This window comes from Apteryx mantelli, chromosome 2 (genome assembly GCF_036417845.1).
Source record: "Apteryx mantelli isolate bAptMan1 chromosome 2, bAptMan1.hap1, whole genome shotgun sequence".
In the NCBI taxonomy this organism is placed as follows: domain Eukaryota; kingdom Metazoa; phylum Chordata; class Aves; order Apterygiformes; family Apterygidae; genus Apteryx; species Apteryx mantelli.
In genome coordinates this window covers 74884761-74902770 of record NC_089979.1, presented here as the reverse complement: position 1 = coordinate 74902770, position 18010 = coordinate 74884761, and the positions used below count along the sequence as shown (strand labels likewise).

At 40.8% G+C, this 18010-nt stretch overlaps 1 protein-coding gene across 5 annotated transcripts in view; it reads right to left on the bottom strand.

The window, feature by feature from the left end:
• CDKAL1 (CDK5 regulatory subunit associated protein 1 like 1) overlaps nt 1-18010 on the bottom strand; it is a 447236-nt gene that overhangs the window by 361089 nt on the left and 68137 nt on the right. For all 5 annotated transcript variants that reach the window (XM_067290903.1, XM_067290904.1, XM_067290905.1 and 2 more), the window contains exon 5: nt 783-867. In XM_067290903.1, the coding sequence (XP_067147004.1) occupies nt 783-867 (85 nt within the window). The remainder of the gene's footprint in view (nt 1-782; nt 868-18010) is intronic.

Sequence of the window (18010 nt, the reverse complement as noted above, 5' to 3'; positions counted from 1 at the left end):
GAGAACGATCAGAGCATCAGTCTGTCAGAAAAGAAAGAGTATAAGGAAAAGCAAGGAAAAAAAAAAGGGAGAAAAAGAAAACTAAGGCTACAAATAACATCAGGCTCATTAATGGAGTAACAACAGAAACATGAAAGTTCAAGGAAATATTTTTGGTCATTTGCTTTTAGTTAGACCCTCTTTCTTAACCAACTTCACTCTGCTGGTTAAAGGACACACACCATACCACATGAATTTTGGCATATTAGTAAAGGAGAAAGATAGCCACAACTGAAATGGAAAAGATCTTGTCATCAGATCTGTTGGCCAACACACACTAACTGGAAATGTTCTGAGAAAAAAGAGGTTTTTTGGGTGGTGGAACAGTAGAAAAAAAACCAAAAGCTAGTCTCATCAAAGTGCAATTCTAGCAGTCAGGAACTGAAGCCCTCTGCAGAGTGGAGAAGGAAACTTAAATTGTTCTACCTACTGTGGGCAAATTGTTTCTGCCCCAGGTTACAGCCCTCAGATGCTGTTAGTAACTTCAGCACTACAAGCAGCGAGGTTATATACCTGGCTTCTCCCTCCTCAATAACTTGCCGGGCACGCCAACTGCTTAATAAGAACTATGCTTTTCTCACCAGAGTATACCACACCACAGAAATGATTGCAGAAATATCCACGTTTGTTTACTAAAGGTAAAATCTACAACTAATGTACCACAGTATATATTTACACTGAAAAAAACAAAATTCATTGATAAATAAGTCTTTCTTTAGTAAAAAAAAAATGTTTCAACTTACTTAATTGAGTTTCTGAAGTGGTCTTCAGCCGGATTTTTTACTGTACAACTGTTCAGCAACCATAGATCTGCTTCAGCAGAGTTCTCTAGGAGACAAAGACAGCAAGCCATATTAAAGAACTATTCAAACTGTGAACTCATAGTTTATACCGTATAAAAAAGACCAAACCTAGCCTTTATCAACCAGCTGATTATTCACAAGAATGACTTTATACTCAACATATAAAACAATTACATTCTTGGAAGTTGTATACTTATTAAAAAAAAAAGAAGAAGAAGAAAAAAGAGCACACTTCCATTAGTACCTATTTTTTGCAAAGGAGGAATGAACTGGTATCCCATTTATGGGCTGAGAATCCACTAGGTTACATCTCACAGAAGCAAACTTCAGAAAAATGGTCGCCACTCCCAAAAATGCATACTCCCTGGAAAGATCTGGCCTACACAAAGGCAGAAGGATCACAAAAAATGCATAAAGGTGTTTTTTAAAAAATTAAACAGGTGGTCAAAAAAGCTGACTTCACTAACAAAATGGAATCAATGCCTCAGCCCTACTACCACAAAATATTACCACAAAAGCAGCAAACCAGAATTTATAAAGCATGAATATCTACTAAAGAGAGAAGTCAAAGTAGCACATTTGGAAAGAATTATGCCCATTTTCATTCTAATTATATCTTAATTACGTTATAATCAGAGCAACTTTCAGAAAAAAGATATTCACAGTGAATATCTGCCTCTACTCAGATAAGCATATAATTTGCATCTAGAACCAAGCCTTTCTGTAGATTCAAAATCTTGTCATATCTGAATATATTAACAGATACAGGTCCCCAAATTATCTGCAGAAGCACTCCTATAAACTCTAATCCTATAAAACATGACTATGGTAGAGAATAAGCAAGATCACTGTTTTTCTTGTGAAGTAAGAATTTAGCAGAATGAAGACAATCCATCTCATACTCAAGTGCTCTAGCATTCATCAGAAGAGCTTATATCAGTTGGATAAGAAAGCTTGTGTTGTTATTGGTACTATTCAGGACATCCTGAGTATTAAAGCATTGAATGAGGTATTTGAAATAATATAAACCAGGGAACAATGAATAAAGTGAAAACATCATTTTTAGGATGCCTTATTTGAACTGACATCCTGCTAAAGCAGAAAAAAGCTTGCAAAGGCTTAAGCAAGTTTACATATGCACTCATCATGAATTTAGCCACATATTCATGAATAAATATCCTTTTCCCCCACACAAATACTTACAATTCTAAACACTAAAAATGAAAAATCTGTCCTTTTGTCTCCACCATTATTGTCTCCAAAGAAACTATGTTTTTCAGCTAACTACCAATCACTTAACCAAGGAAGCAGCAAAAATGCAAATAACACGTGAAATAGGAACTGAAGGACATTTATGTTAAAAGAAAATGTTTGTAAGTTTTCTAATCTTTGTTGATCAAAATTCCACCACTAGCTTGTTGGATCAAGCACTGGTCCCTTCTATGACAGACAAAGGTTACAGATAAAGGAATTGTCAGTAACAACATTTGGGCCTTCAGTTGTTTTTAAGCCTATAGAGAATGTTCCAAGATCTGACTCTGCCTCTTGACAAGCTGAAAGAGAGGAACAAGTTCAGTTTTACTCTGTACTGAGGTCAAAACAAAAATGGAACAAGCCAAAGAATTTCTCCTCAAACCCAGACTGCAGGAAAACAATTAGGTATGTTCAGGCTAATGAACATGCTATCACTGTTAGAAAGGTAAACATCAGTGAAAATCTGACTAGGAATGACGTATTGAAAGGCAAGGGAAGATACAGTTTCGAAATCAGAAAAAGGATGAACTCTTGGCCCTAATCAAAACCACCAAGTTTGAAATCAAATACATTTTCAAAACACAGTTTTCTAATAATACTGCCAAAACTTTGTATTTCATATTATTTTCATAAACATATAAAACATTTATAAACTCAGCTCCACATCCATAATACACCCACTTGAGAATCACCGGGGTACTTTGCAACAAGAGGGTGACATGGTAAGTATACTGCCAGGAGGCTGTGACTGTACTTAAGAGAAAACAGAAGTGTTCAGTAGAAGTAATACATCACAGATACCGTGACAGTTTTCAAGGCATGGAGATCTCTTTATTCTGAGGAAAGATTTCTTAATGGGTAGAATACTAATTTTGGACTTGGTTTCTATTCCTCTCCTTACCATAGTCTTCATGTGTGAAGCCTATGTTAAAAAGGAAGTGACAGCCTCACTATGTCAGTACTTTTCCCCTCAAGCTGGAGTAAGAACCCTTCAAAACCGTATTGGAAGAAGGTACACTTTTAGGTTTAGAAAGACCTTACACACTAACACAATAGGAACCATTTCAGGTCATTTGGATTTGGGGCTATTAACCTTTTAACTCCTTGTTTTGGAGCCTAAGGGACAATTGCAACACCTGCACACATTTTACGCAAACAAAAAAATTTCCAAATACATCCAACTCTACTCTTTCATAGGTTTCAGACTCCATTAATGCAGAATAACATCTTCTGAGCAGTTTAGGTAAAAAGTCTCATTAATCTACATATCTAAAAATAATATAAGCAAAATAAAATTGTTACAGTGGGTTGCCCTCTCTTTACAGTGAAGTCACTCTTAGTTGCTCTGTTCCTGTATTTAATCTCTCTCTTTTCTCCTTAACTCTTAATCTCTCTTATATGGTTGTATTTATATACTAGCTTTGATTTACTTTTATATTTAATATTCATTTATGAACTGCACCTATTTATTCATAAGACACTTCACATCATATCTCTTCAAAAAGATTTTCTTAGTTCTCCACTGCACTGTACATACCTGTGAAAGGTATTACATGCACTGGCATTGATTTACTATGATCCATTGCATCTTTTCACATAAATTTCAGTTTAAAAAATTGAACTTATGAGCAGAATATGTTTGTAGCAGGCCGCAGGAAAATACATTAGTTCAAAAGACTGGGGAGGGAGGGACTAGTTAGGGATCAGCTTTTGCTTTCTGAACATCTGATGCCACTTATGCTAAATGCAAGGCCTTGATGGACATGCCGAAATGAACATGGAACAAAACATCAGATCAGCCTTGGATGTATACACAAGGCACCTCAAGGAGCCATAGTTACTAAAGATAAAGCAACAGTGCAGGCAGGGTTTATTTATTTAGTTTTGGGGGTTTTTTGGAGGGCTTGGCCATATATATTTTAAGCAGAGTTCTGATATGACAAGGGTAGCTATTCAGAGTTTGCCCAAACAAAGAATAAAATAGCTCTGACACATAGCCGATGCTTCTCAATACATTGCCTGTGCAATTCTTCTAGGAAGGTCTCCACCTCTTGGATTCCAGCCACCACCCTCTAAGATCACAGTGAAGCTGCGGTTAATTCATTCAGCAGTTTGATACCCATCTTCCTCAGAAAACTCCATTAGTTAAAATTTCAGCCAAGGACAGAGGAGGCTTGCCTTTTGGGAACCCTGACAGACCTTACCGAAGAGGGCAATCTGACCTTTACAGAAGGTTCTTCTAGTATGTTGCACATATTGTGACGCCCAACATTGAAGTAAGAACCATAACATCAATTATGGTAGTGAATATGAAGTATGGGTGCCCTTTTCTATACTCTGCAACAGACTTATTTTCTCTAAGTAGATCATCTTTTTACAACTTGTTTTTTCCTATATATTCAGTCTAATGACACTTTTTAAATGACAATATGCTGCTGCTCACCATTTTTTGATAATGAGCCACACTTGCTCAGTTTCCTATATGTTAGAACATTTAAAAAAAAGTTATGTCAAATCAGCCTTATACTAACTGCTCAAAAACACAACTCAAAACCACGGCCTTTTTGCATTGTGACATCTTTTCCATGAAAGAAAAGCTACACTGGAAGTAAACCACAAAGTCTATCATACTCTCTGCAAAACAACATAGACTATAAAGAAACCTAAAGGTCATGGAAACTTCTGAACACTTAATTGGAAAGCTCTGGAAAACATGAATTGACTGCATTATGCAATACTAAGAGTGTAAAAAGGCAAAAATCTGAATCATCAATATACCTACAGAAGAAAACATAAGTCAGGAGAACTTCTTGTTAAGACGACTGTAGTAACACTATCAGTTGAAAATTAAACAACCGATTTGGTTTTAACTCAGTGTTTTAATTTTTTTCTTTCATTTTTTTTCCCAAAACTTTGTTTTCTTCCAACTCTCCTCCTCTGCAACCACATCTACTTAAAAATCAAAACACACACAGAGCACTGAAGTAGAAGAAACATGGACAGTGAAGCCCTAAAATAACAACCCTTCGTTGCCTTCTTCAGCACATTCTTCCTCTTTGCACTGAAACTACTACCAGATTCACTCAGCATTGCTTGGTGAAAAAGCACAAAGCATAATTTGTATGACATCCTTTTAAATCTTCTACATCAATCTGTGTAACTCAGTCCACAAGAAGATATTTCCCTGTAATTATATAAGTTTCTCCTGCGGCATTTTTCTCCACTTCTTGTTCTGTTCTCAAGTTCTCTGGGAGTCTTTCTTCTCACTGTCTCCAATTTTCCTTTATTTGTAACTCTTGCACATTTGACATACTTCAAATTTCTCTATTTCCATCTGCTGTACTCTAGCCTCTGTGCCCATCTACAGATTTCCCCACTAATGCTTTGCCCTGTGCATTATTTCCAAAACAGCTCTGCCTCCTTCACTTGATCCCCCACTTCCCACTTTATATTCTAGAGCAAGATCTGATAGCATCCAAGTTGTAAATCTGGAGCACACACTCAAAATTGCAATACATATGAATAACCTTCCCCAAAAATATAAGACCAATCTAGGCAATAAGGATCTCTCTCACAGCCAATTACAAAAGTCATCCAGCACCTTGACTGGAAAAAAGTCAGCAAATTTCTATTCTTATTTTCTTTCACAGCCCTATGTCATAGAAACCCATTCTTATGCCCTTGGTTACTGAAATTAAGCCTTTGTTACTTTAATGATCTCTTGAGTCACTGGGCATGAAGGGACCTCAGCAAATATTGGGAAAGAATCCCTTTCATAAATATGAGCTCAGAAATGCCCTGAGACATCAGTGCAGAAGGAAGGTACCTCTTCCTCTGGGGACATTAAGTTCAGCTGTTTGTTTCTAGATAATAGGCTTTGTTTGATGGAGGGCAGGGGGGAACCCACACAGATGAAAAAAAACGGAGAAGGAGAATCTTTCTTTCTCTTTTTTCTTTCTAGCCCTTTCGTCAGCACACAAAATATTCTTCAGTTATCATTTGCCAGTTCTCCAAATTTCATATCATATATAGTAACCACGAACTTTTCTGTCACATGTCTTACTTAAGATTCCAAGCAAGCACTTTCCTCTTGCCTGCTCCCCCAACCACAACTAAAAATCAAACCCAAAAGTTATCTTCCAGATCTTCCAGAATTTCCAGATGGCATTTGTTTGAAATCTTAAAGCCACAGTTGCAGTTCCCACCTCAGAAGACCTTCCACACATTTACCAAGTATACATAACACACAGATAAGCGCATGCTGGAAGTATTAACTTTTCCGATTGCAAATGTCTTTCAGAACAGTCCCACTGGTCTCTTATCAGCAGTATTAAGATGCAAAATGTAGAGGGTCGACTTTATTTCAACACGGCTTTTTTTCTCATTGATTTTCTGAGGTACTCTGTTTGTAACAAATTACTTTGTACATATTTAATGAAAATACTACAACCTGGTTCACCCTGCAAAAGTTCTTTAAAGAACTGACCTCCTAGCTCCACAGAGAAAGGCTGGTTGTTTATCAAACCAGGTAATACAGCACACCTGTTCAGTAAAGAAATATTTCTCCTATCATGCTTCTTCCCCTAATGTAAACTGCAAATATGCCAAGCTGCTCTTTTTATTCTCCATTAGCACTTTCCATTACCGAATTAATTGAATGGGTAAGCTTTTCTGTTTTCTTCTGTTTTTAAGAAATTGAGTATTTTCAATAAATACATTCTCAAGTGGCTAGACAGCTGAGGCACAACTAACTACTGCTGGACTACTGATAAGTTTTACAAAGACTTCCAGACCAGGATGCTGTTTTCTGTACCAAAAAAAGACTTTTTTTTTCTGTCCAGCACTGAACCCAATACCTGGTGTCCCACTCGTAATCTATACGTGACCAGGAACCCTGCCACATCACCCTAGCCAAACAGAATGCTTCACAACACATAAAGTTTGCAGCTGAAGAGAGCTAGGGTCAGCTAAACAGCTAATGAAAGTCTGTTGCTATCTGTAAAACTAAGAGCAACTTTGAGGTTACCCAGAAGACATGTTTTAAACAGGGTTCAAAAAATGTACTAGCTGAACACTTGAACTAACATTTTTATATATAAAAAAAAGCGCTGACAAAATAATCTGTATTTCAGAATGTGCACATTAACAGAAGCCTTCCAGCCTGGCACAGGTGTACTGAACATAGGACACAAAACAAAGGAAAAGGCATGTGAAAGAACAAACTTTATTTTAAACCATCAAGTGACTACGATAAACCTTACATTCCCTTTCTACTGTGTGACCATCAGTACTATATCATCTTATTTACCTGAGGATTTTGAAGTATGCTATTCATTCTTTAAATACCTTTAATCCTTGTTCTAGATACACTATAGGCTGCAGCCTGGGTCCTAGGTGATTCTTTACTACACACTTAAGCAAGACTTAAAGGCTAACACAGCTATATTCCCTACTGGGAACAAACCAGGATCTGCATCGCGCCGCACAGACACAGCACTGCCCTGCACCACACAGAGCCAGCTAGGAAGGCTGCAGTCCATCCGCTCGGAGGAAGCCCTAGGCTGCACAAGAGCCAATCTTGCCAATTGAATCTTGAACCAAAGAATTCAATATACTTTAAAGATTTACCTTGGCAACAGTGACAAGGGTCCAATTAGATCATAATTTTCATTTTGACTCCTCCCCTCATTTTCAGCTGATTTTTCTGGCTCTTTACCCAGGTTAGACAACAGGGATTAACAATTACTTTGCTCTTTGGTTTTTCTTCTCCAGCTCATTAAATTTTCCATGTATCAAGGCACCTATGCATATTTAAGGTTATAAAAAGAGAGCTATCTTTAAAAATGATAAATATTTCTTTTTGAAAAGCAGGTAATTAAATTTAAAAAATGCATTATCCGTAGTGTATATTAATAATTTCATTTCTTTTTTTCATTTCAATGTTAACTTTCTTAAGCCCACAGTTACCACATCTGCAGTCATTTAACATCTCATACTTCTACCAATCCAGAAAGAGACTGATCTTTTCTGCACCTTAGCTGCTTGCTCTCCTTGTTGATCAGAATAAAATACAATAGTCCAGTTACGGACTTCTCCAGCTCTGGGTACAGTGCCATAAACATCTTTAAATGTGCGTTGGATTTTTCTTTGCGTTCCACAGTTTCATTTGTCTTCCAAGCTACTACTAGATATTTATTTTAACGGAAAACGACCCCATTTATCAGTATAGATACATGACCACATTCTAGACTAAACTTTTTCCAACATATAAGCTTATAGGCTTGAGAAAGACCTTTTTCCCACAACTCTTCAGTCAGTATCAAATAGGCAACGGTTTCTCCACACATGGTGTTATACGCCAAAAGTGAAAAGAAGGCCTGAATTTCAATCGATTCCTCCAAAATAAAGACTTCGCTACTTTTTACAAAATGGATCATAAAACTATTCCTTAAACAAAAAGGTGACCTTAAAACAAAAAAGCAGCCAATGAAGGAGCCAAAAAACAGCAAATGAAGAGGTGAGTTGGCAGAAAGCCTAAATATGATCAGTCTGTTTAGTGCAGTGCAATGTACTGTAGAGGCATCCAGACTGCCTTGGGCAGCAGCAGATGTTAGGTGTCACACCTAGAGCACCGAGCTCAAAAGTGGGCATTTTATCCTGCTTTTGAGTACAAGTGTAATTTCAGTACATACTAAGAGTCAACTGCTTCTTCACTGAGAACTTGTGATCAGTGTAAATAATTTAAATGAGAACACTACTAATATGAGTGATTTATCAATCTCTCAGGGAAGTCCTACTACATTAGAAACAACTCAAGCAATCTATTCTAGCCAAGCTACAATACAATGACATGCAAATAACTCCAGCAACTCATTTGGATGATTAACGTGGGTAGAATTTGTTTTGTAGACAGAATTTGGAAAAATCCCCGCAACTCCTCCTCCTCCTCCACTCTTAAGCCTACTTGATCTTCCAAAAATAGCACCTGCAGTATGATTCAGTGCTTTTTTTTGTCTCTGTGTGTTCCCTACATGGAGCTTCATACACAAAACACAGTTATTCAAATTAGCAAATACAGACTGATTGCTTCTATCTCAGTCACTAACAGACTGAAGTCAAACATCAAGAAAAAAAAGTCTTGCACAATGTACAATACTGTGCAACTAAAAAGCTTCAAAACACATTACAAATATTAAGAAATTTACCTTCGACACCCATAGAGTAAGTATGGAATCACCCTTACACTCCTTCCCTTTTCATCTTATAAATGCAGAAATAGTTAAAGAGTTTATATAATCTGATCAAGGCACAGAGGATGTCTGTGTAAATAAGATGAGGTGTTAGCCTTGTTCTCCCTAATTTCAGGCCTGTTCCTTAAACACAAATGCATTCCCTAGATCCATATGCACAAGCTATTTCAGTCTATGTCATTCAGAGGCCAGATCAGTGACATTCAATAATTTTTTTTAACAAGTTTAAAGGCATCCCTGAAACCTAGCCCTTTAGGTAGCATAGTAACTCAAAAGAAAACAGTGAGCAGCAGATTAATTTAAAAATTTTCTATAGAAAAATGTTTTTAAAAAAGTTATCATTCTACTAACTCCTTGTCAGTGCTGAAATATAACACTTAGAGATGCATTACAAAGTGTCTTAGAACATTTACTGAAGTTTTACCAGGTTAAACACCTGCCTCCTTTAGAACAACAACAGTTAATGTGTTAACTCCAGAAGAAACTCTAGTTTTAACAGTGCTAACTGAAAAGCATCTGTTTACTAGTTTTTGGTAACAAGTTAGAATTCTCTGCCTGCATTATCTACAGTTTCAGAAGAAAGCTTTCTTAATAAAATCTTCTTACTCACTTTTACTGTTTAACAGATCAGAATTTCTAAACAATTGGTAAAATTTACCTTAAACAGATGATGCTGAGACCTACAAGACGCAAAATGTAAATCAAAAATGTTTTTTAAACATATTTATTTGGAAATCTCACATCCTTTGATGTATTTTAAAGTGTTAAAAAACCCTATATCCAAGCACAAGCAGCCAATTTGCTGTAAACAGTAATAAGTATTTCAGAATCAAGAAAGATTGACTGTGATCTGGACTCCAGGAAGATCATTTTAATCTCCCTCCCGTGTAACATATGTTGACAAGCCTCACTTCAACAAGTGTTTCTGCCTTCACAGTTAATGAAATGTTAATGGCTCTCCCCCATTGTGTCTGTTCCACCCGGAAGAGAACATAAAGAGAGGAGGGTTGCTCCAGTTCTACCACGTATCCATGCAACAGCCTGCTGGCCTAACCACACCAGACAGAAACCAAAGGCCTTTTCTGCATATAAAGGCATCACTTCTAATTACCTGCTCACTTCTAGTCCATGCAAACAATAATATCCAACAAAAGGGAATTAAAGCAGTGAACTGGAAGATGCCCCAGTACAGTAAAATTCCCAAGGAAATCAGAAAAAAAAAAAATCATTGTTCTCCAGAGAAATTACACCACAAATACATAATTTTAAAAGCATTTAAATACCTGAGATCTATTTTATAATATACTTGAAATGAAGTGGCTTTACTCCACAGATTTCATGTCTTTTCAATACAACTATTCTGTACAAGCTGGCTTACAAAGCATAACTTCCTCAGCATAATTTCCATATATTCTTTTTCTCAAGAGCCAGGATCTGGTCTGTGCTGTAGTCTATAAGTTAAAGCTAAATTTTATTTCTCTATCTGTTTCACAATCTTTTCTCCCCTCTAAATTCTGTCAGCATTAATTTGTACCTAGAAGCAATTTATTGATTTCAAATGCCTTGCTTCCACTTATTTCTCCTGATATCTAATACCACAGGGAATATGGATTTAAGTTCCACCTATCACTTAAGAGAGAGTTAAAATATATAAGCTATTTGAGCTAGATATGTCCAAACACTTATTAAATTGTAGCTTCAAGCTATTTATTGACTTTCTCAGAGCTACCTTCACACCTCATCTATTTGTTACTTTATCAGTTTTCTGAAATGGCAGAGATAAGAACTTAAGGTACCATATCCGGCAGCCAGCTAAACCTTTGCTGTGGTTAATTCCCACCCCTCATCCCCAGTCTGTATTATCAGCAGAACTTAGTGCTTGCGAAAGCCCCAGACTGAGCACACCGGAAATTAAAGTTTACTGTTTATACATATAATAGATGTATATAGCACAGGAAGCAGCAGTGCAAGCTTCTCCACCAAATCCCACCAATACGTTTTGATTACACTTTGCCTACAAACCTTTAAGGCAAAATAACATTTCTATCTCTGCGTCCATTTGTCCAGAATAGAAAGGAAGTCTGTTCAAGGGAGAAGGGAAAAGCAAAGGTGCACTAGGAAAGAAGAGTGAAGACCGGGCAGGCAGATGTGAAAACTAATGTTGCATACAATAAGACAAACCTATTTTGAAACTTGTGACAGCATCTGCAATTGCCAAAATGTTCAGTATGCCAGCTTTGTGCAGAGAATTGCGGCTTTATGGTCCCAGGGTAGTCCAATTCAATCAAGCCCAAACAGGGGGAATACCAGTTCGAGACACCACACATCTGAATGGAGCAGCAGCTCCCAAAAATAAAAACAAGGTCATGTACACAAACAAGAGGTGTGTGTTAGGATCCACCTTCTCATCTTATCTAGAAGCAATGATTCAAAATTTCAAGCACTGTCACTATGCAAAATCACAGGAAACGATCATCGCATGTTATTGAAGAGTAAGCTGCGCTTTGAGCGCCCAGCTCTGTTTAGCTGTTCTCTATCTATCTCCTTCAAAGAAAAGGCTCAAAGTGTCCAATGGAAGCGTCCTATGGGTCAAAGACATAAGAAGTCAGAGTTTTGAGTGTTGGTTTTTTTCCTCCTCTCCCCTTTGGCTCCACACTGGAGTGACCTTCCTTGGCAGGATTTACCTTCGTCTTTCCCACTCTTGAACTCCAGGTAAGGAACAGGCCTCCATTTCACTTCAGATATGCAGTCCCAGGGAAGTCAAAATGACCTGGAAATGGGCCTAAATAAGTTAACACAAGAAAGGCTGCAGGGAGTGCTTGGGGCCTCTCCGGGAGGCCTGGGCTGGCAGCCAGCTCTCCTGCAGGAGGTGTGCTGCTGTTGATGAGCTGTGTCGTCAGGTAAGGGAGTTACGGGAGGAGGTCAGTAGGCTGCGCAGCATCCGGGAAGCGGAGCAAGTGATAGACAGGGTATTTTCGGAGACTGTGCAGCTTCGGGAGTCCCAACCCCCCACAGCAGTGGAGTTGCCAGAGGGCTCTGTGCCGTGTGAAACGGTACATCATAACATCATAGAAGAAGGCTGGAAACCGGTCACTGCTCATGGGAGGAGAAAGGCTCCTACTCCTCCCGAAGACCTGAAGCTGAAGAACAGGTTTAGTGCCCTCCAGGATGAGGAGGACATGGGCATGGCTGCAAGGGGAGTACCTGGGACAACAGACCCTGTGCCGTGCTGGAATGCCCGGAAAGCGGCGGGTGATTGTTGCGGGAGACTCCCCGCTGCAGGGGAGGGAGGCATCTATCCGCTGACCTGACCTCTTGTCTAGAGAGGTTTGTGGCCTGCCAGGGGCTCACGTGAGAGATGTCATGCAAAGACTGCCTAGGCTTGTCCATTCTTCGGACTATTACCCACTGCTGCTCTTCCATGTGGGCGCCAATGACACCAAGGGCAAACTGGAGACCATCAAGCAGGATTTCAGAGCTCTGGGGATGGTGGTCAAGGGTCTGGGAGCCCAGGTCATCTTCTCCTCAATCCTGCCAGTGAGGGGGATGGATGAGAGGAGGAGGAGACGGACTTTCCAAGTTAACGACTGGCTGCGCCGCTGGTGTTGGCAACAGGGTTTTGGTTTCTACAACCATGGGACCCTGTTTGAAGATTGACTATGGATTGGGAGAGATGGGATCCACCTCACTAAGCGGGGCATGCGTGTGTTTGCCAACAGGTTGGCCAACCTGGTAAGGAGGGCTTTAAACTAGGAAAGATGGGGGAAGGGGAGAGTTATAGTGCCAGGGTAGTTAGCAAAAGACAGCTCAAGTCAGGATGCCTCCAGCAGGTGAATGCAGCCAGGGAAGTGCGCATGGGATGTGGCTAGGGAGGATCCTCTTTTACCCCTCCTGGGAAACCTGCATGCTCAGTCACCTCTCTGAAATGCCTGTACACCAATGCACGCGGCATGGGGAACAAACAGGAAGAACTAGAGATCTGTGTGCAGTCGCAGGGCCATGATCTCACTGCCATTACAGAGACATGGTGGGATAGCTCGCATGACTGGAGTGCCGTCATGGATGGCTACGTGCTTTTTAGGAAAGACAGGCCAGGAAAGCAAGGTGGTGGAGTTGCTCTTTATGTGAGAGAGCAACTGGAATGTATTGAGCTGTGCCTAGGGGTGGATGAAGAGCGAGTTGAGAGCCTATGGGTAAGGATTAAAGGGCAGGCTAGCATGGGTGACACTGTTGTGGGTGTTTACTACAGACCACCTGATCAGCAACAGGAAGTCGATGAGGCCTTCTACAGACAGCTGGAAGTAGCCTCATGATCCCAGGCCCTGGTTCTCATGAGGGACTTCAACCACCCCGATATCTGCTGGAAAGACAACACAGCTAGGCACAAACAGTCCTGGAGGTTCCTGCAGAGCATTGGTGACAACTTCTTGACCCAGGTGGTGGAGGAGCCAACAAGGAGAGGTGTGCTGCTGGACCTCGTACTAACAAACAAAGAAGGACTGGTGGAAGATGTGAAGGTTGGGGGCAGCCTTGGCTGCAGTGACCATGAGATCGTAGAGTTCAGTATCCTGCGAGGAGGAGGCAGGGCACTAAGTAGGATCGCAACCCTGGACTTCAGGAGAGCAAACTTGGGCCTCTTCAGGGACCTACTTGGAGGAATCCCATGGGTTAGGGCCCTAGAAGGAAGGGGCATTCAAGAGAGCTGCTTAATATTCAAACATCACTTCCTCCAGGCTCAAGAGCGGTGCATCCCTATGAGTAAGAAGTCAAGCAAAGGGGGCAGGAAACCTGCATGGATGGGCAAGGAGCTCCTGGCAAAACTCAACCAGAAGAAGGAAGTATACAGAAAGTGGAAAGGGGGACAGGCCACTTGGGAGGAATACAGGAACAGTGTCAGAGTATGCAGGAATGCGACGAGGAAGGCTAAGGCCCATCTGGAATTAAATCTGGCAAGGGATGTCAAGGACAGCAAGAAGGGCTTCTTCAAATACATCAGTAGCAAGAGGAAGACTAGGGAAAATGTGGGCCTGCTGCTGAATGGGGTGGGTGCCCTGGTGACGAAGGATGCAGAGAAGGCAGAGTTACTGAATGCCTTCTTTGCTTCAGTCTTTACTGCTCAGGCCAGCCCTCAGGAACCCCAGATCCTGGAGGCAAGAGAGAAAGTCTGGAGAAAGGAAGACTTTCCCTTGGTCAAGGAGGATCGGGTTAGAGATCATTTAAGCAAACTTGACACCCACAAATCCATGGCCCCTGATGGGATGCACCCACGAGTGCTGAGGGAGCTGGCGGATGTCATTGCTAAGCCACTCTCCATCATCTTTGAAAGGTCATGGAGGACAGGAGAGGTGCCTGAGGACTGGAAGAAAGCCAATGTCACCCCAGTCTTCAAAAAGGGCAAGAAGGAGGACCCAGGGAACTACAGGCCAGTCAGCCTCACCTCCATCCCTGGAAAGGTGATGGAGCAGCTCATCCTGGAGGCCATCTCCAAGCATGTGGAGGACAAGAAGGTGATCAGGAGTAGTCAGCATGGCTTCACCAAGGGGAAATCATGCCTAACCAATCTGATAGCCTTCTCTGATGGAATGACTGGCTGGGTGGATGAGGGGAGAGCAATGGATGTTGTCTCCCTTGACTTTAGCAAGGCTTTTGACACTGTCTCCCATGGCATCCTCATAGACAAGCTCAGGAAGTGTGGGTAGATGAGTGGACAGTGAGGTGGATTGAGAACTGGCTGAATGGCAGAGCTCAGAGAGTTGTGATCAGTGGCACAGAGTCTAGTTGGAGGCCTGTAGCTAGCGGTGTCCCCCAAGGGTCAGTACTGGGTCCATTATTGTTCAACTTCTTCATCAGTGACCTGGATGAAGGCACAGAGTGCACCCTCAGCAAGTTTGCTGACGATACAAAACTGGGAGGAGTGGCTGATACGCCAGAGGGCTGTGCTGCCATTCAGAGAGACCTCAACAGGCTGGAGAGCTGAGCAGAGGGGAACCTCATGAAGTTCAACAAAGGGAAGTGCAGGGTCCTGCACCTGGGGAGGAATAACCCCATGCACCAGTACAGGTTGGGGGTTGACCTGCTGGAAAGCAGCTCTGCCGAGAAGGACCTGGGAGTGCTGGTGGACACCAAGTTAAGCATGAGCCAGCAGTGTGCCCTTGTGGCCAAGAAGGCCAATGGTCTCCTGGGCTGCATCAGGAAGAGTGTTGCCAGCAGGTCAAGGGAGGTGATCCTCCCCCTCTACTCAGCCCTGCTGAGGCCACATCTGGAGTACTGCGTCCAGTTCGGGGCTCCCCAGTACAAGAGGGATGTGGCACTACTGAAGAGAGTCCAGAGGAGGGCTACGGAGATGGTTAGGCGACTGAAGCATCTCTCTTATGAGGAAAGACTGAGAGAGCTGGGCCTGTTTAGCCCAGAGAAGAGAAGGCTGAGAGGAGATCTTATCAACGTGTACAAGTATCTGAAGGGAGGGTGTCGAGAGGATGGGACCAGACTCTTTTCAGTGGTGCCCAGCGACAGGACGCGAGGCAATGGGCACAAACTGAAACACAGACGCTTCCATCTGAACATGAGGAAAAACTTTTTCACTGTGAGGGTGACAGAGCACTGGAACAGGTTGCCCAGAGAGGTGGTGGAGTCTCCTTCTCTGGAGATATTCAAAACGCGCCTGGATGCAATCCTGTGCAATGTGCTCTAGGTGACCCTGCTTGAGCAGGGGGGTTGGACTAGATGATCTCCAGAGGTCCCTTCCAACCTCAGCGATTCTTTGATTCTGTGAAAGGACAATGCCAGTTCAACAAGAATCTACATAACCATCTGCTATACATTGTGTGTGTGTACACATCAAGGTTGCACTGGGAAAGGATCTAATTTCCCAGAGAAAATGCAGAGCTCCTCATTCTACCCCATTTGCAGATGCTGGGGAGAAGGGTTAGAACTCGCGGACCCAGGGACTATAGGCTCCTATTTCCAACGATCTTAAGAATAAATTTTACAAATTTTACACTGACAACAGATCTGCAATTTCAGATAATAATCAGCAACAAATAAACAGCAATAAATAATTATAGAACAGATCCCAGAAGCAGCTCTGTATGCAATATAACTGGTTTGAATGAATCTCTATGTGAACACAGAGCTCCCAAAAGACAGTACATGTCCATGTACATAAAACCCTTCAAGTAACACTTAACCAAGCTCTCATCGATAGTTAACACAAGGCTGCTTTCTTCAGCTTCATTATGATGAAACATAACTGAACTACACATCTCAAATTTACTTAACTCATTTTTCTATTCTGTATGTTAGCACAGCAACCAAATTAATATTGCATTTTCTGAACTGTCAAGATATTTCAGAAGCAATTTTCACCTTACTACTTTCAATAGATAGAAGATACTTCAATGTTTTACTTTTAGACCTTAAGGCCTGTAGTTATCTACAGTTTATTTTACATCCTCTATTGAGAATGATAATGCAAATCCCTCTTTTCATGTTGATAGCTGAAGTTTAATCTAGTATCTCCCATGATCACTATCTCACTTTGTATTATTTATATCTTATGACCTCACTGTCTTCACAGCTGTTTTCACTTAGCACATTTTGTGATTTACCTTTTCTTTGCTTTCAAGGATAAATTTTAAAATAGTATATCAAGTTCCTGCAAGTTACACAGCCACTCCAGCACCTCACCTGCATATTTTCCACTTGTAACTGCACTGTACTAAAATTCTTTGTTCGAAAGTTTTGGTGAATTCTACTGGTAAATATCCAACCAAAAAGAACCAACCCCCCTTCATCCCCCACATCAACATGGTTTTAGAGTTCTGTTATAGAAAGGTAATAATGATTTTAGTCAAAATAAGCCTTCACTAAAGAGTAATCATTACTTCCAGCAGGAGAAGATATAAGCTGTCCCTGCTAACATACCCTTAGTCTTCTCAACATTTCAGAAGACAGAAGAGTGAAGCCTAATAGAAAGCAATAAAACATTGTCAGTGATAAAGGTAAGTGGCACAGTGGCAACACTGGACTCCATGACTACATTACAAACCTACCTTAAGTTCACAAAATTGCAAGATGTTAGTTTGTAAATAGTCTTATCTCTTTTGACTAGCCTTAGTAACCCAAAGAAAATAGCTCTTCCTACAAGTGCATTAAGAGAGTTCTGTAGATAAGGAAGAAGAAAAAAAAAAAGTCATCTGTGAGTGACACAATGTCAGGATGTGTCCAGCAGGGTACAGAAATACAGGTATCTTCACAGCTTTAGGGCCAATACCACAGCTAAGCAGCCAGGATCTTTCTGAATTCAAATATGGTCGGTAATTCGGATGGCAGAGCTAATGCTAATTGCACGAGGAAAGCCTAGCAACTTGAAAGCATGCATCACATACAGGAATGCCATAAACACAGCAAACAGAACCACCGAGTTCTCCTACAAGCAGAGGACCTTCTCTCTTCAAAGCACCCTATCTGCCATTTTCAGGTTCATCATCAACCAATTCAACTTGTTGTATAAAGCACAAAAGGTTAACTGCCACAGTGAAGTATTTAAGCCTTTGCATTTAACTAAATATCCTGCTCTAAGCTCTTCCAACTATAATGAAACTTGGACAAAAGTGTTACTACTGTCTAGTTATAAGAAAAGGAGAACAAAGTCACTGAGAATGA